At 40.7% G+C, this 18824-nt stretch overlaps 2 protein-coding genes across 6 annotated transcripts in view; one reads left to right on the forward strand and one right to left on the reverse strand.

Moving 5' to 3' along the window:
- Positions 1 to 12081, reverse strand: part of SMIM14 (small integral membrane protein 14) — a 56003-nt gene extending 43922 nt beyond the window's left edge. For 2 of the 3 annotated variants that reach the window (XM_063401804.1, XM_063401803.1), the window contains exons 1-3: positions 11919 to 12081; positions 10564 to 10663; positions 8199 to 8326 (exon numbers count right to left, since the gene is read on the reverse strand). In XM_063401804.1, the coding sequence (XP_063257874.1) occupies positions 8248 to 8326; positions 10564 to 10663; positions 11919 to 12075 (336 nt within the window). In that variant the 5' untranslated portion in view covers positions 12076 to 12081 and the 3' untranslated portion in view covers positions 8199 to 8247. Of the gene's footprint in view, positions 1 to 6646; positions 7179 to 8198; positions 8327 to 8843; positions 8929 to 10563; positions 10664 to 11918 lie in introns of those variants that run through there. The other variant, XM_063401802.1, reaches the window with a different exon arrangement.
- Positions 12082 to 12431: 350 nt separating this feature from the next.
- The window catches only part of UBE2K (ubiquitin conjugating enzyme E2 K), a 44325-nt gene continuing 37932 nt past the window's right edge, over positions 12432 to 18824 (forward strand). For 2 of the 3 annotated variants that reach the window (XM_063401799.1, XM_063401800.1), the window contains exon 1: positions 12432 to 12631. In XM_063401799.1, coding sequence (XP_063257869.1) covers positions 12569 to 12631 — 63 coding nt within the window. In that variant the 5' untranslated portion in view covers positions 12432 to 12568. The remainder of the gene's footprint in view (positions 12632 to 18824) is intronic. The other variant, XM_063401801.1, reaches the window with a different exon arrangement.

The raw sequence follows: 18824 nt of genomic DNA on the forward strand, positions 1-18824 counted from the left end.
CCATGTTGTTACTGCAAAGCTCAGCATATCTGAAAATAGTTTTACATAACTAGTTTCAGTAAAAAGCTGAGGTTTTTTTCCAGTATTCTGCATTATTTGCTCTGACTTTTAACAGCAAAATAGCAATTGTTTTCCTGATTATTTTTCTTTGTTCAACATATATTGTTTTCATTGGCATACTTGGAAATACAGAAAGCTGATGGGAAATACAGAAAGCTAATGAAGAATGGATTTGTGAAAGGGTTATCCTCATGTATGAAACTTCAGAAGATGAACTCTCAAGGAAGAGGGGCAGGCAACAGGAACCACAGACAGTAGAGACCAGGAGCAAGAGAAACAATGCATAAGCTTATTGCTTTCTAATCAGCAAGAATGTACGCGTAAGCAGAAAGTAGCTGGGTATTTTACATAAAACATTCTGCCAGAGCATCCCTCGGAATCTGGCCCTCCTGGTTCCCACGGGCAAATGAACAAGCCATAGCAGGCACTGATTCTGTCTCAGCTTCCTACTCCCAGGCTGCAGCCATCTGCTCCCCTTACACTCACAAATTTAGTGCACAATACAGCAGTAAAACAGGATCCTGATATGGAGGCTATTTTCAGACTCACTCTATGAAGCCTCCATTCTGGCAGTCAAACTATGATGAAAACAGTGATGACTTAGACTACTTTATGAGCAAAGCCATGAGATGCATTCAAAACCAGCTAGTAACAAGGACAGAATAGTGAATCCACTGATTTTGGCACCCTAAAAGAATTGTGCTGCCCACTGCCAAGCTAAAACTATGAAGACAACTCTGATTAAAGAGCAGAGGATGGTAATGTTCCTTCTACCAAAACCCTGTACAATGAGGAGGGTGGAAGTTGAGCAAAACTTAATATTACATTCTCTACATCCATCATCTGAAAGTAGTGTGGGTTGGGCATTTTGTCAAGCAACAGGCAGGTGTCACATTCCACATCACTTTCAGCTTTTCTACCCCAATAGGCAATGGTAAAGTAGGAGTCATGTTGGTGATCTAACTTGCCAAATAATGAATGAGCTTGTTTACAGACACCCAAGAACATTACTTTTTGCATTCTCGAGTTCTTTTTCTGCTGATGTTCTTCTCATCTTTGCTGCATAAGTCATGTCACTAGGCGTTGTATTGCTGACATCCAGGTACTCTGTAGAGTGGAAATTGTTCATCTGCAATTCATGCAGTTTCATCACATATGAAAAATGACCTAGAAATGGGGCAATTCTTCCTAATGTAACTCCTCTTCTGTTTGTTCCCTCTTTTCCTGTATGCAGTTCATAACAAGTAGATAATGCTATTCCTAGAAGGAATCTGCAGGAAACTGCTGCAAATTTTGATACCAAAGAGCCATTTGGAAGAGGTCTGCAAAATGTTCTGAAAATGGCACCTAGTAAGTGGAAAGGAAATTATTATTAATTACCCTTGTAGTATCAAGGTAAGAGAGGCCTTTTGGCCGCAATACTGAGATTTTTGGAAAGGAAAATCAAATTTTGGAAAAAGACGCCAAGTCCTTAGAAAAGTTGCCTGCAAGCATTCTTAGAATTCAGCTGGGCTGGCATCTCACAAAGCTCTGGAGAATTGAAAAGCACTAGGCAGCAAGCCTATGAATTGGCTGGCACAAAGTCTATATTGTGTACTTATGTTAATTTAACTGATATTTACTCATGTAATCACCACTGAACCAAATTTATACCGCCATATTTTATGTCAATGTGCAGATCTAAACTTAACAAACACTCAACCACAATCATCAGAACTCACAGAAAAAATATGGCTCAGTGGAAACAAGAAACTCACTGAAACTCTCAGAGGATCTATGGAGGATCGTTTGTGCTCCTGAAGCATCAACACACCAACACACACATTTGTGATCAATTAGCCACAGTCTAGGGAAAATGATCACAAAGGATTGCTGCCAGACCACAGCTGCCCAGAGAAGTTTTCCAAACTAGGAAATGGATGAAGGAAATCTGAAGTTGAGGAGATGACAAGGATTATTTTACACTTAACTAGAATAATGACTCGTAATTTAGAGTAACAAGCAGGCCAAGCAGGCCAGTTGGGATGCTTACAAAAAGGTCAGGCTTGCAAAAAGCAATTTAAAAACAGAGGATTAAATCCTGAGCCACCACATTGTTCATGATAACACTCACTGGTAAAGATATACCATCAGAATTAGACTGAAATTCTGTAGTATTGGAATAGTATGTTCTTAGTAACCACATAAGGTAATAATCCACTAAATTTCATTGATAATTATCCAATCAGTATTGGGAATATTATTTTGCCATTGTTTTGGGCAGTCCCCTCTAAAAATGTGGTCTAAGTGAACCAATACTGCTATAACCTTAAAAAATGGTTTTTCCTCTGCAGCAGAAATCATATTAGCAGCTGCACAATTGTGGTGGCTTTCTTGCAAAGAAAAGATGAGAAACAGAGTGAACTGCTTCATAAGCAACAGTAGTTCATATAAGCTATCTGCAGCTATAAATTTACCAGCAGCTAACATTGCTATATTCATCTGAAAACTGCTGCCACTCGGGAAAAACACGTCTCATGTCACCCTCTATGTTCAGAGCCATTTCAGCATTTAGTCTCAAAATGCCTCTGAACATGAGTCAGAGCCCTCAACTGTTACAGTTCTCACAGACTTGAAATAAAAATGAATCCCTGTTCATTTCCAAGTGAATGCCTAATAGAAGAAACCATATCTGATAGACAAACCCCAAGCTAAAATGCAAGTAAGCAGATTTGATGCAGAAGATACAGCAGTGAGAAGGGAAAATGAAAACAAGATCCCAAAGGATTATTTAAAACACTTTACAGCAATGAGTTAGAAATTTCTGGTCATGAACTGAGAATTACTCTGATGTGAAATGGATATATGTAGTTTGCAGTTGGTATTAAGCACTCGGTACATGACTGAAATTTAAGAGTACCATCCATTAAAAAGCCAAGGCATTATTTACTAAAAAAAAAAGATACGACAAAAAGAGAAGACATTTCATGTGTCACTGAGGAGGTGTCTCAAAAAGCATAACTCTGCCACTCAGCACTTGAAGATCAGTATTCTATCACATAAAATGTGGCAGCATCTCTGTAGGGACTACAGAGAACTAAATCATGTTGTTGGAAAAAGATCTGATCTGTTATCACTGTGACCAATACTCTGGTTTCTGTAGCACATTCAACCATACTTTTTACCTTGGATATTAGAACACAAGCATTGACAAGTGTACAAGAAATGACTGGTCTCTCAGCTGGGCAAGATTCTATGGAAATAATGCAAGGGTTTTAACTTGTGCACATTTGCTTTTGAGCAAATTTTGTTTGAGGATGTGGTATGATGCAGCTGGGTGTATGCTGTATGTCACACCTTTTGAAGAGGAGCTGTAAATGCTACAAGTGGTTTAGTGTAAGAAAGAAAATTTGTCTTTACTGAACCTGACAATATTGTGTGGTCGGGAAAAAAGAATTCTTCTGTAGTATACCCCGAGAACACCAAGCTGAGTAGTACGAACAACATACTGGAGGGAAGGGATGTCATCCTGAGGGACCTTGAGAGACTTGAGAGGTGAGTCTGTGTGAACCTCATGAAGTTCAACAAGGCCAAAGTGCAAGGTCCTGCACATGGATTAAGGCAATCCCAAGGACAAATACAGGCTGGGAGAAAAATGGATTGAGGAGGTGGATGAGAGGCTAGACATGATCCAGCAAGGTGCACTTGCAGCCCATGAAGCCAATTGTATCCTGGGCTGCATCAAAACCGTGGTCTGTAGGTCAAGGGATGTGATTCATCCCCTACTACTGTGCTGTTGTGAGACCCCACCTGGAGTACTGTATCCAACTTTGGGCTCTGCAGCATAAGAAGGACATGGATCTCTTGGAATGAGTCCACAGGAGAGCCACAAAGATGATCAGAAGGATGGAGCACCTCTCCTATGAGGAACAGCTGAGAGCTGTTCAGTTTGGAGAAGAGAAGGCTCTGGGGAGACTTTATTGTATCCTTCCAATACCTAAAAGGGGCCATACAAGAAGGCTGGGGAGACTTTTTACAATAGGTTTATTAGGATGAAATTCTTTATTGTGAGGGTGGTGAAGCACTGGAACAGGTCCAGAGAAGCTGTGGCTGCCACATCCCTGGAAGTGCTCAAGGCCAGGTTGAATATGGCCCTGAGTAACCTGGTCTAGTGGAAGGTGTCACCCATGGCAGGGGGTTGGAAGTAGGTGATCTTTAAGGTACTCTCCAACCCAAACCATTCCATAATTCAATTCAACTCACACTTCACAGTTCATAAATTTTGCAAAAACACCACAAAGATTGAGGGAAACTGTTTTGGTGTTTGAAAGTATGAATTTACATTTTAGGTGTTTAAACAAGTTCTTGTTAAGCCTCCTTACCTTTTGTTAAGCTACTAAGGTAATCATTAGACATAGATGATGTCTCTAAAACAGAAGGTAATTACTGAAAAAAAAAAGATGGAAAAATTGGAAGCTGAAGCTGTATTATAGCAGAAGCCCAACTCCTTTGTAGAGAAAATACTGAGGGAGCCAGTCCCTTCACAATGGTGCCCAATGACAGGACAAGAGCTAAAACAGATGAAAGCTTCTTTATTCTGATGCTAAGTGAACATTGTTAGAGGTTGCCCAGAAGGTGTCCCATATCCATAAAGATATTCAAATGGACATGGTCCTGGCAAGGCAAGGTGCTCTGGCTGATCCTGTTTTGATGGGAAGGGTGGTCTAGATGATTTCTAAGGTCCCTTCCAACGACCCTACTGTGATACTGTGCCATTCAAGAGGGAACCCAGGAGTGGAAACACCTGCAAAGCACTTTCACTGCAGTTTCTGTGGGAGTACAGTCATTTGGAATGAGTGATATTAAGATACGAAGATAGTATGGCACCTATAAATATGTGTGCTGGGAGAGTTAATATCTTTTATGCCTGCTCTGTGTTTGGGGAAGGGACCAACAGCATAATATCACAACATTCCTAGGACCAAGAGTTAGAATCTGCAAAATCAAGAGACAATCATACAGCATGATTGAATACTTCCCAGTATGACTAACCTCTGGGGAAAGAAAGATACAGTTTTGAATACTGCCTTTAAAAGCTAGTTTTAATTCACCATGTGATCTTTTTGCACTGTCAGAAAGATGGGAAAGCTGTAACAGGGAATTTTATGAGATGGATTATACTTCAATGAAACTACTATAATTGCTACCCTTCATTTGAGAAAAATGTTCAAGACAAGAAACTTCTTACATCTAAACTAGATCTTCCACCTAAACAAAGGTATATGCCATTACTGAAAAGACAGACACACAGAATAGTAGGGTTTTTCTAGATACTGCTCTGTGAAACATTGCGTGTCTGGCAGAAATCCACAGCTCAGAGAAATGGCTTGTATCTGCTGTGGTCAGGGAAACTGTACATCACTCAGTACAGGACATGGTTTGAGCCTTGTTTGTTCAAGCTGACTTTATCCTCAATGTTCTCTAATAAATTGCCAGGTGCAGTTTTCTTGCTAGCCACGTGGACAAACTGAAGACAATCAGGATAGGAAACAAAAAATCAGATTGTCCTGACTTTTATGCTTGAATTGATCCTTACTGATTTCTGTGATTTGAAATCCTGTTCAATTAACTTTTTTACAGAACTGTGCTGCAGCCACTGACTAAGGATTTAGATTTAAGGATTTAACTCTAGATTATTCTTCTACTGTAGTAAGATCTATAGAAAAACTTGTGGTTTTTTTTTTTCCTAATACAAAATTGTTCTAGTCTCCAAAATGCAGCTATTTTAGGATGGTATCAATATATCAACAACAACAGAGGCTGATAAATTACCCATCTGTCACAGCTGAGCTTTTTCTGGATGATCTCTGACAAACTTCACTATTTCGTAAATTTTTGTTGTAGACAGTTCTAAAAGATTTCCATCAGTTGTGGATTTGGTGCCCATCATAACAGATTATACTGTAGTTTAGCAAAATGGCCATCATTAGAAGTAAGTTCAAATTCTGGATACAATTTTCAAAAAGCCTCAGAATTGAAAATTGCTGGATCAAGCAATAATAAATTGAATTTAAGAGCTCCAGATTGCTTTTAGATTATTAGTCCTAGCTTTCAGGATCCCTAAAAAGTCCCATGCTTTACAAAACAGAGATCATTGAAGGAATTCTTAACAATTGATATGCAAAGTATACTGGAGTATGTTGTCTCTGTGGTTTGGGTTTTTACTGCACATATTTTTGGGATTTTACCGCACATATTCTTGTATTATAGTGTGTTTATTCATACATCTTTAATGCTTATTCTCTTATAATTGGAAACGTTTTTTGAGGTGGGACCACTTCATAAGACTATTGCGTGCAGGAGCTCAGTCCATCCTGCAGCCTGTGTTGATGGCTCTGTCTCAGGTAATGTACTTTAAGAGGAAAGATGTCCACCCTCCTCCTTTTCTCCCGAGAAGACACAGCAGTGATGCAGACCAGTTTGCAACATGAACTCCCTGAATAAGTGTTGTCTATCTGCTCTCAAAGGAAAGTACAGAAAGCCAGGTGGAACCATCCCAGAGACACAAATTTTTTATATATATATGCTAGCAGTTGGACCAGTGAGCTTCCCAGCAGTCAGCTTATCTATACTGCTAGGAATATGAAAATATTTTAGCAATTAAGACCACTACCAAAGAAAGTGGGTTTATTTTTCATTTATTCTGGATCCCCATATTCATTCAATTACTGTTCACAATTTTTTGCTGCTCCATTTCTAATTCCAAACTCAAATCTCCTAATGAGAGATACTAACTCCACCCCCCAAACAATCATTTCAAAATATTAATGCCATTTTATCCTCTCTCTTCCTTACTTGCTGCATTTAGGCCCTTCCCTGACTACCACTGCACTGAACAACAAATTTAAGCTTCTAGCTAAAAGGTCTGATATACTTCAGTCCTTAGACTGACTTCTGTGAAATGGAGGTTTACTGGGTATCAGTCTGGATGTGATTTTAGCCCCTGTGGCGATTAAAATAGCAGCAATTGTTATTCAGTCACAAATCCTAAGGCCACGAGGAGAAGATAATGCTCAGCTGGCCAGGAAAAGCTGTCCAGCTGGCCTTTTTAGGCAGCTCCAATTCCCTTTTGTACCTTTCTGTGAAAGAAAGATCACAATATTTAATGAAATAAAATTACATAGATTTGATAATGTACTAAAAGTTATTCCATTAATAGATGATAATACAAAATACTTAAAATGGTACAAATTCTTCACTCCAGGTGGAAAATGTTTTTTGAGTGGACAACAATATACCAGCAACACAGCATGGTGACTAAGTTCTTTTTACCATTGGTCAAATCCTCTCTTCCCTTATAACTTTATTATTCATAAAACTACCAATAAAGTCATTCATGTTAAGCTGTGAAATCTATTTCTGTATTCACAGCTTACTTTCCTTTTGAAAGGATCCTCAGAAAGACTGCTATCTTCTTTTTGTAATAGGAAGAAAGAAGCACAGTTTTACACTTTTTCTTTGTAAGAAGCACTTCTATTTCCCTGTAATCAACTTGTCAGTCTGTGGTTGCCAAATTTTCAAGGTAGATTCCTGATCATCAAGAAAGTGGAAGCTTAAAACCCCAGTAATTTTACTAACAGACTCAAAAGCATTGGGTGTCTTTGTATCTAGGCTTTCCTACTAGAAACATCAGGTTCAGATGTAACATTAATTTAGAAGATATTGGCAGACCAATATAAAATTACAGAAACGTCCAGGGTGTCCTATCAATTTCTAATAACAGCTGTTAACAAGTGAAGGACAATAGGGTGTTATTAAACTACCAAAAATTTCTGCACATTCATAATTTAATGAAAACTTTGTCATGCCATAGATTGATTTCTGATGTAACTCCACTAATTTAGATGAACTGCATCATATGAATTCAATCTGAGGGACTTCACATCACTCTAATATTTAGTTAGAACCCTTATTGCCTTTTAATGCATATGTATTTCATCTGCTAACAACATGAAAAGTATAATTTGCTAAGTGCAGGCACCTCCTCTCACTTCCTGAGAATTTCTGTTCTACTGGTTTTGGCATTTCTGCCTACAGAACTCCTACAAGTTCTTCATCAACACCTTTACAATTAAGGCTGGACATAGCAGTGACAGTACCTTGAGCTATTTGTAAGGCAAGGAAAGCTTCCCAACAGAGGGATCCGTCTCACAGAGCAAGGCAAACTGCCCCGTTCCACCCAGGAGAGGGCACTCTCACACCTGGCCACGCAACCGGACATGGACACCTATAGGAGGAACAGGAAAGTTAAGATGACCTCTTAAAAGTCGGTCAGCTCGCACGACCAGTGAGTTATTTTTTATGAAAACGCTAATCACAAGTAAGTCGAATCAACCAGACACTGCCACAACAGGAACACAATACGACAGACAATAAACGTGCAGGCTAAATTTATTCTTAGTCTCTGAAATGTGCTGAATGATGTGCAGATAAAAACGACGATTTCTGCATTTCCCTGTTAAAAGCTGGAGTCATAGAAAGAGAGCTGTAAGGGGTACCTTTCACGGAAGATTTAAATTTAAAAATAACCTGGTTTTATGAATATTAATTATTGTTTTTTTAAAAAATATAGCACTATTATAAATGAGCATACAAACATTTAAATGCGAAGTGCATATAATGTAATACTAATACAGCCTATAAAGTTAATCCTTGTATGATATCTCATGAAATAAATTAAAAATAATTAAAAATGCTACAGGGTCAGCCCCTGTTTCTAAAGAGATTGAAATCAATATACATACCTCTTGAGACAGCTTTCCTCTCCAATAAGTAATCCTCCAGCAACAAAGAGAGAAGATCAAGACTGTCATTTTTGATTTTTCTAAACTAAAGAACCAAAATGAGGAGGTGGTAGTTTTGTTATGCAAGACATAAAACAGTAAAAGAGGAATAGAATGCTGCACACTGCAACTTAATGTTTTAAAAAATCTCATTTTCCTCTAATCACAGGGGATAATCTCAACAATTCCAAATTTTCTCTGAGTAATTTTACTAGAAAAATGTCCTATTGATATGAAAAAAATAAAATCAGGAAAATATGGAAATGAGAAAAAAATCACCAAGAATCTTAACTTGAAGAATGGCAAGTAAGTTATACTTAGTGCTGACATAAGCATCTTGGAGTCCCCAGGCAGTACACTAGGGCTGAGGGCATGCACAGTCTGAGAGAGAGAACCATGCACGTGGGGCTGTACTGGATGGACAGCGAGTCCAATGCGTACAAACTTTGCATGAGCCACAGCCACTTTTCCATGAAAATGTGGGGAACGAGTTCTTATAGATGGGTTGCATGATAGACAGTACTTCCCACATGACATGTGAAATGCCAGAGTGTTTAGGATGTTTGGTTATCCTAGCATTGGCTAATGGATACTGTTAGCCTTTCCATATTGACAGCTTGGGCTGGGGCCTTACAACCTTACAACCACTGACCCCATCAATTTTCCTCCTGCAATAACCTTCAGTGGTTTGAACTTCAAGCATATCTCTTGCTCCCACTCCCAGAGGTCTTTCAAAACAATATGCCAAACATAATAAACAATGCATAGATACTCAGAATTGTATCTCCCACTCTAATAGTTGTGATCAACACCAATGGGCAAAAGCATAAAGCAATCTGCAGTTTGTAAAAGCTGTTATTGCTATTGTTCATAAAATGATGATAGGATCAATGAACAATCTCCCGAAATCATATATACTACAAATTTTTTAAATTAAAAAATGAGCTATGTTCAATGGAGTGCAGTTGTACATTTTGTGTATGAATTTTTCTAAGGGCAAAAGACTAATGAGAACTTAATTCAAGACTTTATTATCAACATACCATAAAATTTATTAGGAAGTCAGACATGGAAGTCACCGAAATCACACAAAGAGGCTACGTTCTCATTTTTTATCTAAGCATTACCTTTTTTAACAAAGCAAAAATAAAACAAGAAACAAACAAACACGCCCAACACCCCCCAAAAAACCCAAACCAAACACCTGTTCAAAGTGTATGGTCCTGTTCTACCCTAAAATCTTGTAGAATCTTCTGTAAAATAGCATCATATAACAAAGTATGTAACAGTATAGGAGGTATAAAATGATACTCCCAGCATGCTGATTACATAAGGTGCTGATTTTTATGTAGATTTTGATCCTGGCAAAACTCACCAGCCAAAAAGCCTTCCTATATCTGTCTTTCAGCAAAGAGGAAATTAATACAGTATATGGTGAATATGAAACAGTTGTGAGGTAAGTGAAAAATGCCTATTTAAGGACAAGGGAAAGGAATGGGGTATACCAAAGAAAAGAGATGCAGTAATTCATATTAATTTCATTTTTGCAGTAACAGACTCTGACATTTGTAATCCAAATGAGCACATGAAAATGAACCTAGGTACAAATCAGACAAAATCATTGCCCTTTACCATGGCTGTTACTGGATATCTATTACCTATAACATAAAAGCATACTCACAGGAACACAAAGGATTTTGACACTTGATAAAGGTCATGTTTTCCACTGCATCCAGAGCAAAATCTGAAAATTGGAAGCTTAGCTTCTTTCTGTGAGCTCTCTGAAAAGACATGAAGGATTTAACCAGGCAATTTTATGTACTACCTTTATTATTTTTGTCTGTGGTAGTCATAGTTGCTTAGTATGCTATAAACCTAACTCTCATATAAGAGGAAAAAAGAGTTGTCATCCTTTATTGGTGAGACCCAAGGACACAGAAAAGCCATGGCCTACCTCCTCAAAAGGAATTCAAGACATATAAGCAGAACTCGGATGTCTATATTATTCTGAAAATGAAGCTCCAAGATCACACTATTAAGTCATTAAAAAGAAACCAGGCCTATTGCAAAATGGTCCTTTTCATAAAGGAATTGAAAACATCGGCTGAAAAACTGGATTGTATAATACATTTTAAAGTGTTCATCTGAAAAAAAATTAATTTGATGAACAGATGCACATGAAACAACATTTTTGTAGAAAAATTAACTTTTCCCAGTCAAATTACGGGGGGAAGAGTAAACACATTAAACTCTATGCATCTGTATGTAGTTAACAGATTTAAAAAATATATTGATTTTTGGGTTGCTTGGGCCTGTGTTTTCTTTACAGTGTATATAATAGTCAAAATGCTGTGTATACTAATGGAGATAAATGAACACTACTTGCAGATAACAACCCTACTGACTGGGATAAATATCTAAGTTGTACATTGTCCTGCACTGCACCATTAAAAGGGGGCCCTATAAAATTTTTCTATAAACCTTAATGTCTTGAAATCCTCTAGTTCTTGAATAAACAGCAGTTCAAAATCCAATCTCCTGTTCTGCTCTGCAAATCTACGCTCTTCAATAACACACCTTATTTTATACACCTCAGGTTAGAAGTTATGGTTACTGTTACTCCATTTCAGATTTCAGAACAGAAGTAGCATCTCTGGGTGCCCGTGTTTGCTTCTGCAATGAAAATGCCCACTAGACAGGGCTGATCTTTGCCTTTTACTCTAGTTTTAAAACCTTGTAGCAGAATCTGCAAAAAGAAGCAGTTCCTTTCACTGTCCCCATTAAGAAACCTGTTTCTGGGCCTGCGTGTTTCCCTGGTCCCGTGTGAGGAGGCACCAGTGTCTCTAGGGGGAGGTGGCAAGAGGACGAGGAGCAGGTCTGGGAGAGAGACTTGGAAGGAATAACATTATTCTCTGCCCAGTGTAACGGGGAAAAATATAGATGAGAACCGTTGTTATGGGCCCGGGTGAGCAGGACCTGTAGTTACGTGAGAGTCCCCTGGCTCTTCTTGCTCGGGGGCTTCACCTGCACACATACCAGCTGCTCCTTGAGCCAGCTGTTTCCTCAGCGACACCTCAGACATTTCTCCCGCTACCGCGGACCCGGAGCCCTCCCAAGGGTGCTCCTTCACCGTTCGCCGGCCCGGTGCCTCAGGGCTCGGCCCGCTCCGGGTACAGGGCCGGGCGGGAGCCATGACGACACAACGGCCTTAGCCGTGCCCCGGGGCCCGCCCGCGGCAGGGCTCTGCCTGAGGGGGTGGCTGCCTCCTCACGCTCTCGCCACGGACCCGCCCGGCCCGTGACCGGGCGAGCGGCTCGGGCAGGTGTCTCCCGGGGACGGGCAGGTGTCTCCCGGGGACGGGCGGGTGGGCGGCCAGCGGGGCGAACCCCTGCGCCTCCACAGGTGGGCAGCGCATCCTTCCTTTGGGGCCAGCGGGCAGGACGCGGCCCAGAGCGCACCGCCACAGGCGCCCCCTCGGCAGCACCCAGCCACGGCCCCCCCGGCCCCGCCGCCGCCCCGGTGCCGCTCCGGCCGCGCTCCTGCGGCCCCTCCTGAGGAGCGGCGGCCGCCCTTTCGCGCATGCTCGGCGCGGGCGCCATTTTGGTAGGGCCGGGAGTTCTCCAGCGGAGCGGCGGTGGAGCTCGCTGGGCCCGGCGCGGAGGGGGCGAGGGGTGCCCGCTACGGAGATGGCCAACATCGCGGTGCAGAGGATCAAGCGGGAGTTCAAGGAGGTGCTGAAGAGCGAAGAGGTCAGAGCCTCTACCCCCTCCCCCTGCGCGCCGCCGCCGCCGCCACCCTCCCCCGTGTGAGCGTGGGCAGCAGGGGACGGTGCGGGCACCCCGCCGGCCTTCGCGGGGACCCCGCACCCCCCTCGGCCCCACCTCCCCGTGCTGGAGGTGGGCCCGTCCCACGGCATCTGGGAGGGGAATGGCGATTCCTGGGGAGACGAGGCCCGCCGGCAGTTGGGAGGAGGAGGAGGGGGCCGCAGGAAGCGTGGCGGCAGGGCCCGACAAGGCTGGGCGGGCCGGCCGCAGGCGAGGGCTGCCGGCGGTCGGTGCTCCGGAGCGCCGCCAGGCCGGAGGCCACGGGGCGGGGCGGGTGGGGCCGGGCCGGCCTCCGCGGGGACCCCCGGCACGCGCCCTCCCGCGTCCGGCCGCGGGCACCGGCAGGGAGGGTGAGGCGGAGTGGGGAGGGTGAGGCGGAGTGGGGAGGGTGAGGCGGGGTACCTGACCCCACACATCCCCTCCAGCTGAGCCCTTTGCCTCACCAGTGCCAGAGGCGGCAGGGTACGGGTTTAATCTTCGGGGGTTTGTAGTGGTTGCTATTAAACCCTCACGTAGCTTCCCTGTATACAGAACTTCCTTTATCCTACTGCAGGCTTACCTTCAGATGGATGCTTTTAAAGCCTCACTCATTTCAGTCATGTTACCTCGTTTCCTGATCAGTATGTTCAGAGGTATGTGATGGTCAGGAGGAGAGGCTGACTACTTTCAGGGCAGCAGTACAGAAGTTCTGATCAGTTTGGGCGAATATATAGCAGTGTTTGCAGGGTTGCATCAATACAGCTTTGCTGTGTCTGTGCCTGAGTTGGTGGACGTCAGCCAGATAGGTTTTAATAGTTGTGTCGTCATTGTCGTCCTACTTGTGATGATGTTGCAGGTTGGAGCCTTGTGAAATATTAATGTGTATATGTAACTCTTAAAGCTGGTGTTTTGGAAGCATGGACACATTCACAGAGGAAAAAATAGAGAGGATGATTTTTGAAAGGTACTAATGGCATAAGGAAAACACGTTTAGGGTAGCAGTAGTTGATGTACTTTTAAATTGTGTGCTAACAACATTGTTGCTATGCAGCTTGAACTAGCCTCTAGAAAAATGTAAGGGCCTTGTTTTACAGCTGCCTTTAGAACCCAGGCTGATTTTGCCCAACTATTGCACAGCAAATACAGAATTGCATGGAGACCAAGAGAAATTTCTAGGTGGATACCTTTATACCAAAGCTAGAGAATGTAGACCTCACACCCCGTATAACCAGCTGATACTGTGGAAACAAAGAAGTCTATTTGGAAATGCTTTCTAAAGGTTTCAAAACCCTTTCCCTTTGCTTTATGTAGAGAAAAAGAAGAAACCTTTGCTTATATAGGTTTTGGGGGAGCTCCATGGTAAATTTTCTTACTGTAAAGGTTGGATCTAGAGTGCACATTTTCTATTATTTGTTTGTTATTTGTCTACAGGTCTCAGTTACAGAATTTTGGAAATTGGTATTGTTATAAAATAGCCTTTAAGCTGCATAAAGCTAGCCAGAAAAAAGGTCATAATTCTTACGAAATTCAATTAATGGAATTTCAAAATCACAGTACAGCAGACTCTTGATATTTCTTTTTTTTTCTGCTATTAGCAAGCTACATAAGTGTCATGCTGATATATTAGTATGCATAAAATTGCTGTTTAAGGACTATACTAGCTCCCATGTCTTGAATGCAAAATTTTAGTGTTACTCAATGGTTATCAAAGTTGCAAGCAAAGTTTTTTTGTGAATGTTTGTACATTCCAGGGCAGTCAGACTAGTGTCATCATTACTGGGTGTGAAATCATGTGGAGTGGGATGATGAATGAAGGTCCAACTAAATATGACAAATTACAAAACAAAAATAAAGGCGTTTTCTTACTATTTAGTAAAATTATCATTAAACCTGGTTTCTTCAAAAAGAATTTTTTTAAATGAATGGCAATGCTAGATTTGTTGTTTAGAAGTTTTTAAGTCCCTCCCTGAAGGCAAAGTGGCGGACATTTTCTGTTCTTAAATTATTATTTTTGATTTAGTGCTCTGAACTACTTGAAGAGGAGTCGTCCCCTTCCCCCCCATTTCCTCATAGGTGTAATAGGAGCACAAATGCCTGGAAAGGGGGTACACACACAGGGAGGAAAGTACATAGGAAGTTTGTTCTCTGTCTTCTTCCACTACTCACCTTTATGCTGAAATAGAGTGGTGGAACCAGAAATGTTTTTAAAAGGGAGCAGCTGGATGGCAGTTAATTCCTTCTGCATTTGAAGTATGTGCTGGAAGTGCTAAATTCCAAATGAAGAAAGAATTCTGTAAAGTGTGTTTATCCTGGGTATGGTTGATATTAATCCTTGCTACTCAGGACTAAATATACTTTTCATATTACTTAGCACTTCCTGTTTCCTTGAATACAATTTCTGGGAAATAACTAAAATGTGAAATAATACCTTGCTCTTTGGTTTATAGATAAGAGATGAAGGATCTTCCATATTTTTCAACTGAGTCTGGGACTTCTTGAGTGTTTTGTAAAAGTATTTAAAGTCTTTTCACACATGAGGAAAAGCAAAGTGCATCTGTTCTGCTTGCTTTATGATTTCTAGTTTTGTTATAAACATGACATTACGTTAAGAAGTAGGGTATTGTTTATTTAAGAGAGATATGTGTAACTTTGCATCTCTTAAAAATTTGAATTAAATAGATAAAACTGACTAAAGTTTCTTTGTCAGGAGTGCTCTCTAGAGTATGATTTTTAAACTTTTTACTTTTGTGTGTGGAGAAAGCTTTACAGTTCTAAAGTAGGCAAGGAATTGTGCATGTGTAACTAAGATGAAGTTAAGTTAGTCTAGGCAATAACTTGACTGGTTAAATATGTGTAGGCAAGGGATCAGATGTTCTACTTTATCTCTTTTCCTTTTCTGTCACTTCATTAATCTGTTACCTTGTTGGTTTTATGGGCTGAAATTCTAAAGCTGCAAAATGTATTTTGAACAAAAGTATGATGGAGAAACCAATAAAGAGATGGAAGGAGAACAGTATCCTGCTTTTACTAAGTAGGAAAAAGTTTTAATGAAGGTGAGCTGGTATTATTTTTAGATTAAGTTACTGGAATGCTGCAGTGGGTAGCCAAATCCTTACCTGCTCTCTGTTTGTAAGTAGCTATCTTATGAGAGGGAGAACTTGCCTGGCATTTAATAATGAATAGAAACATATTGAAAGATGTTGTGGTCACTTAGACTGATGCTGAGACGTATTGTATGACTTGTTTTTGTAATTTAATAAAGCATCAGTGTTTACTTTGAAGAAATTATACTATGCTAGTGGTGAAGGATTCAATGTTTAATTGGCCATCCACTTTTTTATCATGTAGAAATATAAGGTATTTTCTACTAATTGATACCTTTTGCAGTGCAAACTGTAGTCTGATATCGAAGGTGACAGATTGGGAAACATAGCTTCCTTCTGGCAAGAGGAGAATTGCTGTTATATCTGCCATGAATTGTTCTTCTCTTACAAATAGGAAGAGACATTTATGGCAGGTAAATGCAGGTAGAGCTGAGAGTAAATTAAACTCAGCTGCAGTTATGGAATATGAGTATCTTCATGAACAGATACCTGAAGTAGCAGTTGAAATTTGGAACTTGCTTGAACCCAAAACAGCATTCAAGTGAAGATAGTAGATTAACAACAAAAACTTCAAGTACTCAGTTTCCAAGAAGGAAATGAGTGTTTGTTTTGGAATCTGCTATGTGTTTTGAGTGATTTACAGGCAAAAGGGAAGGGAAAAATAACTGCAGTCTGCCATGCCTTTGTTAGACTTGTAAAGACCTAGTGAGTAGCTCTTGTGGTGACTTTTATCATTGCCTGTAATGGTCTTGTGATTTATGTCAGTATATAGCAAGATACTAAGTAACATCTCTGAAAATTTCTTGCTGTTTGGAAAAGCTGGGGTTATTTAATCTTCAGGCTCAAAAAACTTCATTGCTTTAGTTTGTTTATATTTAGGCACTCTTGGGTGCTGGATACTGAATTCACTAATGTGGAAACTTCTAGTTGTAATTGTGCTTTAGTGTTACTAGGATTTTTGTTTTTCTTCCTATTTATCACATAGAATCAATGAAAGTATTTATAAGAACGAAATATTTTCTATTATGGTTCCTGAGTCAGCAACATACATTTTTTTAAACAGTATCTATTTTATGCTGATGCATGGGCTTAACTTTTGAATTTTAAGAATAGTCACATTGAAGTCAGTAGAGGTTTAGTGAGTGCAGTGGGATTGTTGTCATTGTTTAATCTGAGGGCAGGTAAGTATTGTGCAGCTGCTCAGTCAGATGCCCCACTCCCCATCATGGGCTAGGAAGGGGAATTGGAAAAAGGTAAAACCCATGTGTTAAGATAATAGCAGTTTAATAATTTAAATAAAGTAAAATACAGTAATAATAACGAAAAGGAAGTTTACAAAAAGAGAGAGAGGAGTAAAACCAGAGAAAGACAAGGAATGAGCAGTGCAATTGCTCAGCTCCTGTTCACCTGTTCCCAGCCCATGCCAGCAGCAATCAGCAGCTCCCAGCTAATCCCCCAGTTTCTATACTGAGTGTGACATTGTATGGGATGGAACATCCCTTTGGCCACTTCGGGTCAGCTGTGCTGGCCATGCACCCTCCTGGCTTCCTGTGCATGTGCTCGCTGGCAGAGCATGGGAAATGAAATAGAAAGTCCTTGACTTAGAGTAAGCTGTACCCAGCAACATCAGTGTGTTATCAACATTATTCTCAGACTAAATCCAAACCCCAGCCCTGTACTGGCTACTAGGAAAAAAATTATCTCTGACCCAGCCAAAACCAGGACAGCTGTTTGTGTGAATAAAGCTTGAGTGTGCTTAGTCAATTAAAAGGCATAAAGGTAAAAAAAGGTGTAAACATAAGAATGTTTAAAGTGTCATTATTATATTGGTACCAGTCTCTCCTCAGTCTCTCAGAAGGCCTGCATATGATTGAAAAAGTGTGTGAGGGGGGTTTAGCACACTGGAGCTTGGGGTTGCTGTGCAAAAAGGGATCTTAGTAGGCTGGAGAAATGAGTGTCCTGGCAGAAACCTTTTGAAGCTCAGCCAAGGTAGGTGCCAAGTCCTGCACCTGGGAGGAAGTAACTCCATGCATCCATATGTACAGTCAGGAGACTGACTGGAAACAAGTCTAGCAGGAAAAGAACTTCATGACCTAGTGAAGAACAAGCGCCACCATGATTGTGGCAAAGAAGTCCAAACACATACTGGGTTGCATTAGCAAGAATATAGTTAGTGGGTTGTGAGAAGTGAGTCTTCACCTCTGTTCTGTGCTTGTGAGAACATCTGTGGGGGTCTATGTTCAGATACATACTCAAATGAACTGAGCAGAAAACTGTCAGAGTGGTTAATGGACTGGAGCACAAGATGTGTGAGAAGAGGGTGAAAGAGTTGATGTTGTTGAGAGAACTATTGAGAGGGACATCTTCTGTTACCTAAAAATACCTAATGAGAGCCTTCTGAGAAGAGTCAGACATGTCTCAGAAGTGCATGGGAATATGATAGGAGGTGGCAGACACAAGCTGGAACATGGGAAAATTCTGACCAGACACTGGGAAAAAAAATTACAATGGTAGTAGTCAAACATTTAAGCAGTGTGGTCAGCAAGATTGCAGAATCTCTGTCCTTGGAGTTGTTCAAAACTCAACAAATTCTTGAACAACCTGCTCATATTGGACCTGCTTTGAGCAGGAGGTAGGAACTAGAAGCCACCCATCTATCTCTACCTGCATGATTATAGAATCTCTAGAGTAAGTTTTGTTTTTAATTACTGTTTCTGTTTGTCAAAGAAAACATAAGAGTTCCAACTCTGTTGCCACATCTGGTAAAACCTTCCCATGTAAACAAATAGAAAAATTCTAAAGCAGACCATTTCTTTTTCGTTTAAAAGTTTTCACTGTTGTATGACAATAATGAATCCTCTTTCTTTTCAAATTAGAGGCTGGGTTTTTCTGGTAGTTGCGAAGCTTTCAGGGTTTTTATGTTGAACAAGTTTTGGTTTGGAACCCTGAAAGCAGAACAAAAGACAAGATTTGTACTACTTCTTTAAGCTTTGTTTCTCTAAAATGTGAAGATCATCTAAACTTTAGAATAGTTG

The sequence above is a fragment of the Prinia subflava genome, chromosome 7 (assembly GCF_021018805.1).
Source record: "Prinia subflava isolate CZ2003 ecotype Zambia chromosome 7, Cam_Psub_1.2, whole genome shotgun sequence".
Lineage (NCBI taxonomy): Eukaryota > Metazoa > Chordata > Aves > Passeriformes > Cisticolidae > Prinia > Prinia subflava.